This window comes from Tachysurus vachellii, chromosome 10, assembly GCF_030014155.1.
Source record: "Tachysurus vachellii isolate PV-2020 chromosome 10, HZAU_Pvac_v1, whole genome shotgun sequence".
NCBI lineage: Eukaryota > Metazoa > Chordata > Actinopteri > Siluriformes > Bagridae > Tachysurus > Tachysurus vachellii.
Window position 1 is genome coordinate 27,624,696 of NC_083469.1, and position 9,727 is coordinate 27,634,422.

Genomic DNA, 9,727 nt, shown 5'->3' on the forward strand with positions numbered 1-9,727 from the left:
CTGCTTTACACACAGATATATTACAGATCTGACACATCGGCGTTATGATAATGTTGTGTTACTGTTGTTTGTTTAGAGAACCCCTATCTCTGTAAACGGTATAGTCCGGATCGGCTGTTTTTGCTATTCTATTATTGTCCTCTAGGGGGCGACAAAACACGTCCGTGTTTAACGTGTAAAAGCGTCGTATTTTATTAACGGTTAAAAAGTGTCAGCTCCAATAATTATAAAGAATAAACACCGATATGTGCGTGTGCTCCTGATTTATACTCTTATTTCTCAATGCAAGAAACAAACCCCAGAATAAAGAGCCATAATAAATAATATATTTAACGTGTTAATTTAGTGACCTGATGTAAATATAGGAAATAAATGTTTTAATAATAATGACTAAATGTATTGTAGCTGATTTATAACAGCCACAAGGTCATATAAGTGTGTGTAAAATAGCATAAATAAATCGAACGTTTAAACAGTAGAGAGATAAAATCTTTATATTATTTATCTTTGTATAATAATGAGTGAAAATAGTTCTGGGTTGTTCTGTTCGGTGACCAAAAGAGGGCGCTAGTGATTTAATCTGGATGTAAAAATACAACGAAGAAAAAGAATAGAGAAAATGGCGGAAGTTGTCGGTTAACTAAAACGGGTAGGAAAAAAAAAAACACTGGGGCGTCAACAGAAGGAAAAGTGTGAATAAAAATGGCGGCTGTTTTACTTCATGTTACAAACATTAATGTGTCTGTGGGACAAACGATGGAACCCGAGAAAGTAGGTGGACTGTTATTTATGTCCTATAAATATCCGGCTCGTGTTTACAGTAAAAGGCTCGTTAGCCGATGCTAATGATGTTAGCGTGAAACTTCTGACTCACGCCTTTAGTTCGGGCTTTAAAACAGCGTCCGTTTCTTATTCGGTGTTTTACTCTAAGTTTAAAGCCAGAGATTAGTTTATTTCTTCATGTTCTGTTCGTCTTAAGTCTTTATTTATTGATAAAATGTAAATATATTTAGAGTGAAACGTCTTTATGTGTAAATGTAACGATAGAAAGAAATAAACAGTGTTGAGTCTCATATAGAAACGGGTTTCGGTATAAATACGGAGTGTAAACACAACAAACTGGTTTATAAACGCCCCTTTAGGCCCCGCCCTGCTGTGTGGAGTTTGTGTAATGGTGTAAAGTTGTGTTAGAGTAGACTTTGTGTAGCTGGTGATCGTCCTTATTTACACAGAGATGGAGGAGCCTGAACATCACCTGAAGCTCAAACAGAAACACAACACAATGCTGAACACAAACAGAAACACAACACAATGCTAAACACACACAAGCAGAAACAACACAATGCTGAACACAAACAGAAACAACACAATGCTGAACACAAACACAAGCAGAAACAACACAATGCTGAACACAAACAGAAACACAACACAATGGTGAACACAAACAGAAACACAACACAATGGTGAACACAAACAAACACAACACAATGGTGAACACAAACAAACACAACACAATGGTGAACACAAACACACACAAACAGAAACAACACAATGCTGAACACACACAATCCTCTCACATTTACAGTGTCCATTAGACTCTTACACAGAAGCGCTTACGTTTATATCAATAAAACATTAACTCTGTTTCACCAGGTCACAGACTAAAGTCTAAAACACTGTGAGGGGATTTTTACAAACTGTAAACCTTCATTAAAACATCGTACAACTTAAACTGTATAAAATTAGCTGAACTCATTGTTCACCATCACGTTAGAATAATAATAATAATAATAATAATAATAAGAGCCTCTGAATGTGTTGATGTTCCAGAGCTCCAGTTTGGTGAAAGACTTTGAGAGTGTGGAGCTCAGTGACGCAGCAAGGAAGCAGAAAGTCCCACGCAGAACCATTTACTTTGCCAGTGGTGAAACGATGGAGGAGTTCAGCACAGATGAGGAAGAAGAGGAAGAGGAAGAGGAGCAGCGCAAACAAACTGCCATGAGTACTATTGATTCGGTGCGTGTGTGTGTGTGTGTGTGTGTGTGTGTGTGTGAGAGAGAGAGAGAGAGAGAGAGAGAGACAGACATTGTGGTCAGTTTCCTATCTAAGATCCGTGTGTCTGTGATTCTAGTCAAAATTGACCTGGGGTCCATATTTCTGGTTCCACATGTGGAGAGTGGCCACCAACACCATCTCAGGTAACACCACGACCATCACCCCCCCCCCCCCCCAACATTTACACATATAATACATATCTACTGTAATCACCACCGTTCTTAAGTCTTTTAATAAGTGACTTTTCTCCATTCTGTAATTTGCACAAATTGTATACGTGTGATACCTGACATGAGATTTCTTTATTGCTATGATGATCACATCGTATCGTATTCCACCTTTCAGGACTAATGTCTGACTGCGTGTGTGTGTGTGTGTGTGTGTGTGTGTGTTGTTGATTCTGATTGTTTCTGGTTTCAGTGTGTGATTATCTGGGAGAGAAATTGGCATCAATGATGGGCATCACCACACCTAAGTATCAGTATGCAATTGATGAGTACTACAGGATGAAGAAAGAGGTACTGTGTGTGTGTGACATAGAGAGGTGTGTGTGAGAGAGAGATGCGTGTGAGACATAGAGAGGTGTGTGTGAGAGAGAGAGGTGTGTGTGTGTGTGTGTGTGTGTGTGTGTGTGTGTGTGTGTGTGTGTGTGTGTATACACACTTAAACAGGGCCTATGACGGTTTAGAAATCATGTAGACCGGATTGACGCAGGCTTCATGTTCTCAGGAGGAAGAGGCAGCTGAGGAAGATCGTCTTTCTGAAGAAGCCGAGCGGCAATTCAACAGTCAGCAGCGTGATAAAGAACAGAATCCGACTGTGGAGCAGCCTGAAGGGACGAGTTCCTTCGTCAACATGAGTTTCGAAGTAGAACAAGAGTCGTCCTCATGATCAAGTGCTTTTTCTCCACATTAATCTCTCATCACTGATGATAATGATATATTTAACCAAGAAAACTGTCAAAACTGAGTACTTTTCTGACCTGTTTATATCTACAGCTGTGTGTGTGTGTGTGTGTGTGTGTGTGTGTGTGTGGTCATATATTTATTTATACGCTAAGTGCATTAACACCTGTGCGTGTTGTGATCGTACACTTGAGTTGTGGTGCTACACGTTACACTGCTGTTAGTGACTAAAGAAACACACCTGTATAATGGAGGTTCCACAGCCTTCATTGTAAATATAAACAGATTAAAACTACGTGGTCGTTTAACCTCAGCACCTGAGACACACCTCTGATGACTGTCTCTGGACATCCCCCACCCCCACCCCCACACACACTTTATTCTCCATGTTTAAGTGACGTGATGACTTTAGTGTCCCACAGATGACTTTAGTGTCTCATGTTACTGATCACATTCTGTATGGAAAAATACACAACCTTCATTTCATATTTAAATCTAAAGTTTAAGGATTAATCTGATGTGACAGTCAGAAGTGTTTCACACAGAGCAGTCAGTCAAAGAGGGAGAAATGTTCACTTTAACCAATTAAACAGATCGGATCCAGAGTTTAGTTCAAACATTTACAACAATCTTTTTTAATTCATACGGTTTAATCACGTGCTCAGTCATCACGTGCTCAGTCATCACGTGCTCAGTCATCACGTGCTCAGTCATCACGTGGACGTCAAGTCGTCTTCGTTGCTCAGCTCTCATTTTTATATGTAGTTTATGGTATATTAGTTACTGGAAATATATCAGCTCTGGTTTCATCCTGATGAACTGATCATGAACAGCTTACGAAATAATGACCACCTCTAGTGTGTGTGTGTGTGTGTGTTTGTTTGTGTGTACACACTTTAATCTGTTTACATCAATCACAACACAACTTTAAAACTGTATAATTTATTTCTGTACAGTTCCTTTACATGTATGTCTCTCTCTCTCTCTCTCTCTCTCTCTCTCTCTAATATGTTCAGCTTGTTTAAATAAAACTGTACATAACGTGACTTACTTTAATAAACTATTGAAACTTAATCATGTGTGATAAATGATTAGGTTAAAAAGGAACAGAATTGTCTACACCTTCGTCTAGAATTATTGACCTTTTTATATATATAAAATACAAAACTCTATTCTAAGTGTTTTAAGGTCCCTCACACTGCGGTATAAACTGATTACCAGGCGTTATTTTAACCCATAAGTACAGAGGGTGCCAATAATTCCAGCACTGACGCTCGTACTGGTGAAATCTACAGACCCAGTCTGTATCTCTGGGTGTGTGCTGTGGTCACGTGTCGTCCAAGTCAACCACACTGCTCTCCTCGGTGGTGACCAGAACTTCTCTGTTCTCGTAGGTCCAGAAGCCGTTGAGGTCGATGAGGATGCTGGAGACCGTGTCGCCCTGACCGCTGTTCACCAGGTCCTGCAGCGTGATCTTATACGGGTCTCTGGGCTTCACCATGTCGAAGATCTCGTCCTACACACACACACACACGACTCAGACAGTGTAACACACTCACTGAACACTTTATTTCTACGGAGACGAGTTTGCACTCGTGGCTTTATCAGCTTGAGAGAAACTGGTTAGTTATTAACATGTCCGACAATAAGGTCAATGAGGTCAAAGGTCACATACCTTGACATCTTGAAAAGACACAGGCTCCTGTCCATGAATTTTCATCTGCTCCTGTATAGCCTACACACACACACACACACACACACACACCTTATCAATCTGAGAGATATAATGACTTCTACTGAGAACACTATAAATGCTGGTGTTTGGGACACAGCCGTAGTCACAGTGGAACACAGTAGAGTGCAGAGTGTGTTTGTGTCAGTAAATAAACTTAAAACTCTTTCTGACCCTGAAGAAGTAGTTGAGTGTGAAGACGTTGAGAAAGCCTTTGTTCTCAATGTCCAGGAGCTTGAAGATGTACTGCAGTGCTGCTGGCTCCTTTCTGTTCTCCAGAGCAAGGACAAAGTCCAGGTACGTCTTATAGTCCTGAAACACACACACAAACACACGCGTGTGTGAGTGAGTGTGTGAGTGTGAGTGTGTGTGTGTGTGTGTGAGTGAGTGAGGATTTGTGTGTGTGAGTGTGTGTGTGTGTGTGTGTGTGTGTATGTATGAATGTGTGTATTTGAGTGTGTGTGTGAGTGTGTGTGTATGCGTGTGTGTGTGTGTGTGTGTGTGTGTGTGTGTGTGTATATACCATTTCCCCATCATAGGTGAGACACTCCTGATAAACACGGTCCAGGAAAACACTGGTTAATGTTCCTGTGCCGTAGCGAGACAGTTCCTCTTTACTCAGCATCCCGTTATGATCCTTATCCAGGTTCAGGTACTGACCTACACACACACAGATACACAAACACACACAAACACACACACAGATACACAAATACACACACACACACACACATACACACACACATACACACATACACAAACACATACACAAACACATACACACACACACACACACACCATTAGACAAGAGAAGCACTTAAACATATTTTTATAATTGTTCTAAAGGAGCTTCTTTGTTACCATAGACACGGAGTGCAGACGGAGCTGAGAACCAGTTGGACTCCTGACTCTCTTTAGACAATTCCTCATCTCTGAGCTGTAGATTAATGCACATGAATTACTGTAAAATTCAAAACTAATAAGACTTTTACACAAACTTTTGTATAAACCTTTAATACCTCAAGCAGGTCATCCAGAAAACTGCAAGCCAGAATGTCCTGAATTTTAATTTTACCTGAAATCATGAAACACTAGAATGAAGATAGCCAGTGGTTTATATTTAATAATGTGTCCTGTGTCCAGGATCCTCAGCTGAACTGGGACATGATCACATCACTACTCTTTAAAACAAAGTCAGGCTTTAATGTACAAGAAGTGATGAGCGAATGGGATTAAACACATCGACAGAGTGACGAACCCGTGCGCAGAGGGTCGAGGAAGAAGAAGAACTTGCGCACAGCAGTACAGACGTAAAAAGAGTAGAAGGATTTCTCCAAGCCATCCAACTGAGGCAGAGTGGGGATCAGCTCCAGGATGTAGTTCTCCAAATCCTAAACACAAAGAACACAACACCAGCTGCTGACGTGCGATTCACAAACACATCTCAGTATGTGGCTGTTCGTTAACCACAAAGAAAACACTTGGGGGCGGGGCTTCAGTCAGTCACACTGATGTGGAAGATGAGCGAGAAGCTAACTGTGGCAGTCAGTTCGTTTACAGAGCTGTATGAGCTGTGTGTGTGTGTGTGTGTGTGTGTGTGTGTGTGTGTGTGATCAGATTAAAATCAGGTAAAATGTTCTTTATCGTGTCACTAACTGGGTGTTTCCTCTTTTTTAACCTCACTTTTCTTCATTAGTATTTAAGACAGTATATAATAGTATTTCAGGGTTTTCTGTTGAAAGATTCTGCAGTGTTTAGAAGCATGAAGAACTTCACCACAGGAACATGACTTGAATCAGGAGGTCTGTAGAGATCCAGCTGTAAGACTGTAAATGTGTGTGTGTGTGTATGTGTGTGTGTGTGTGAGATACTCACAGACTCGCGGAGAAATCCCTGTCCTGCCACGTCGTACAGACTCAGACCGATCCTCGTCTGGTGAAGCCACACTGACCACGAATACACAGCACACACACACACACACACACACACACACACACACACACACACACACACACACACACACACACACACACACACACACACACACACACACACACACACACACACACACACACACACACACACGAGGAGACCAGAGGACAGACATTAACCTGCATCCACATTACACAGATAACACACACTCACTCACACACACACACACACACACTCACTCACACACACGCTCACACACGCTCACACACACACACTCACACACGCTCACTCACACACATGCATACGCACACACATGCATACACACACATGCAAACACACACATGCATACACACATGCATTCACACACGCTCACACACACACACACACTCACTCACACACACACACACACACACTCACTCACACACACGCTCACACACGCTCACACACACACACTCACACACACGCTCACACACGCTCACTCACACACATGCATACGCACACACATGCATACACACACACATGCAAACACACACATGCATACACACATGCATACACACACGCTCACACACACACACACGCTCACTCACACGCTCACTCACACGCTCACTCACACACATGCATACACACACACTCACACACGCTCACACACACACACACAGTCACACACGCTCACTCACACACATACATACACACACACTCACACACACACATGCATACACACACACACTCACACTCACACACACATGCATACACACACGCTCACACACACACATGCATACACACACACACACGCTCACACACACACATGCATACACACACACTCATACACACACACTCACACATGCTCACACACACACATGCATACATACACACTCACACACACACACACACACACACAGCCTGATCATATCTCTCACCTTTTCTCATGACATAATTAAAAAACTGCATGATGGAGATGCGTCCATACGGGTCATTATGAAGCAGCTTGGCGTAAACTCGGGCAGTGAAGAACAGTCTGAGGAAGAGGAAGAGTCTTCTTATTAATATTAAACACAACAGACACTAAACAAAGCTTCCGTCTTCTGTCCACCTACTTGCACTTTTCTCCTGCTTTCTCTCCGACCTTCAGGAAGCTCTCATAGTTGATCATGGCTTCATCACCGATCGTAGGAGGCACTTGATGTTTATCGAGGAGAAACCACAGGTTCTGCAGCACAAAAGACCACACACCAGCACAAAGATATAACATTACATGTAACATCCTATACATTTAACTAATACTTTATTCCTGTTCAGTCGAGCAGCACAGCTTAGAGGTTTTGCATTAGCCTGAATGCAGTAGTTAAGATTTTTTATAGGAAATACTGCCACATTAATTACGCTAATGTGCTACTGTCTGACCTGTAACTCTTCATTGTCGAGGAGCTCGCGACTTTTCCTCTGCAGAAACACGGCTCTTGACTCCTCTCGCAGTTTCTGTAGCAACACTTCATCCTCTGCAGGAAGCTGCCAAGAAATACTGACTATTAATGTACCTCAACCACAGAAATAATAATTTGTAAAACTCCGAGCTCAAGATCACCATCAGGATTAACGTGCACAGAGAGAAAGGATGCTCACTCTATAGTAGAAGCGTGGGATGTGTTTAAATGTCCCATCTTTACTTCCTCCTCCCTTCCATTCTGTATAAAATTTAGTGAAGAGCTCCATCTCCTCTGCTTTTTTCTCTTCTTCACTCCTACAGTCTGTAAAACAAAGAGATTTTAAATGTGTGAAGAGTTTAAAGAGTTTAACAGCCCGGACGTTACATTACACACAGATCTATTATCATCCCCTTATATCTTATTAATGATGTTTGATATGGAGATGCATAAAGACATGAGATTTTGTTCCTTTTAAGCTTTAAAACAATTCTAGGTGATTTCCGTGTTCTTATAATAAACCATTTGTTTTTATTTAAAGCCAAATATAAGTTTATTTGGTCAGAAATTCCCCAGAAAAATGAAAGTATTCAAACTTCGTTCCATTAATATAACATTCAGCATTTATTAATGGTTTATTTATATATTTATAGCTGTAACATCACCTCATGTATATTTATAGCATATATGTATATTATATGTATATTTTAACACACACCAGGTTTAACGGAGGCCAGTCGTCTTTTCAGAACATCTTTCCAGTGCGCAGTTTTGTCGCTTGTCATTTCTGTAATCTTTTAGTTTCTAAAAAAAGATCCCGATAAAAACAAACCTCTCAGAAACACTCATACGGTTTAACCGACTGTTTACATTTCCGTGTCCCGTCGCACAATAATGACGTACAGAGACGCGTCGCGATGCTACATGAGGTTAAGGAGTCATCACGTTTCCAGTGTGTTAGACTGAAGAGCTGCTGCTTTATGGTTAGGTCTGTAGTTTTACTCTCTATTTCTAAGGACAATACAGTGATGTGTGTTTAATGACATGGTTTATAATAAAATAAACAGTTTATATAATATGTATATCACATAACACTGTACACTTTATATATCTGTGTTACTCAGTTAATATGAGCTCATGGGATCTGAAGAAAACCATCTGACTAAAGACCCTGAAAGTTAGATGTACATATTTGTGTTGTTGTTATTATTCTTTCACATCAGCTAAAGCTTACAATGGGATCCTTTATTATAAGAGACTGTCGGAGGTTCCTGTGCCTCCTGATTCGACGTCCTGTTTATCAGCAGCATGCAGCTCTCACTAGTTCCTCCTACTGTAGCAGAGGACAGAGAAGACCATCAGACTCACATGGAGCCAAGCAAAGAGACTTCACTCAGAGAGACGGAACTTCATGCACAAAGTCGGTGTTTGCAGCCGGCAACAGCAGAAGAACCGCTGAGATATTAAAGAGGAAATCAGGAGCGGATCAGGAACAGGTTAGTACGGGTTCGGTGAAAAGCCGTGCAGCTTTTAGAGCTGAGATTCCTGCTCGGGCTCTGAGCGTTTCAGAATGGAGGGACCTAAAAAGCAGCTCGTCCAGGCCAGAGCGCTTCGAGCTGAGGATGATGGAGGGAATGCTGGCAGCTGAGGCTGACATCAGCATCGCTAAATCTCTACTCAAT

The 9,727-nt window shown here is 41.4% G+C and overlaps 3 protein-coding genes across 5 annotated transcripts in view; 2 read left to right on the forward strand and 1 right to left on the reverse strand.

Moving 5' to 3' along the window:
* Nucleotides 1-614: 614 nt before the first annotated feature.
* Nucleotides 615-3,336, forward strand: fam177a1 (family with sequence similarity 177 member A1). The gene is made up of 5 exons (XM_060880577.1): nucleotides 615-771; nucleotides 1,831-2,016; nucleotides 2,132-2,198; nucleotides 2,476-2,573; nucleotides 2,785-3,336. The coding sequence occupies exons 1-5, from the start codon at nucleotides 703-705 to the stop codon at nucleotides 2,944-2,946; spliced, it is 582 nt and encodes a 193-aa protein (XP_060736560.1). The 5' UTR covers nucleotides 615-702; the 3' UTR covers nucleotides 2,947-3,336.
* A 550-nt stretch (nucleotides 3,337-3,886) lies between these two features.
* ppp2r3c (protein phosphatase 2, regulatory subunit B'', gamma) lies at nucleotides 3,887-8,924 on the reverse strand. Its single transcript, XM_060880576.1, has 13 exons — nucleotides 8,764-8,924; nucleotides 8,245-8,369; nucleotides 8,026-8,130; nucleotides 7,719-7,831; nucleotides 7,542-7,639; nucleotides 6,568-6,638; nucleotides 5,951-6,083; nucleotides 5,712-5,767; nucleotides 5,554-5,629; nucleotides 5,216-5,352; nucleotides 4,867-5,004; nucleotides 4,636-4,695; nucleotides 3,887-4,476 (listed from the first exon to the last, which is right to left on the reverse strand). Exons 1-13 carry the CDS (start codon nucleotides 8,828-8,830, stop codon nucleotides 4,288-4,290), a joined length of 1,368 nt encoding a protein of 455 aa, XP_060736559.1. The 5' UTR covers nucleotides 8,831-8,924; the 3' UTR covers nucleotides 3,887-4,287.
* Nucleotides 8,925-8,958: 34 nt separating this feature from the next.
* Nucleotides 8,959-9,727, forward strand: part of prorp (protein only RNase P catalytic subunit) — a 13,232-nt gene continuing 12,463 nt past the window's right edge. For 2 of the 3 annotated variants that reach the window (XM_060880579.1, XM_060880580.1), the window contains exon 1: nucleotides 9,269-9,727. This exon is cut by the window's right edge and continues 488 nt beyond it. In XM_060880579.1, coding sequence (XP_060736562.1) covers nucleotides 9,281-9,727 — 447 coding nt within the window. In that variant the 5' untranslated portion in view covers nucleotides 9,269-9,280. Of the gene's footprint in view, nucleotides 9,034-9,268 lie in introns of those variants that run through there. The other variant, XM_060880578.1, reaches the window with a different exon arrangement.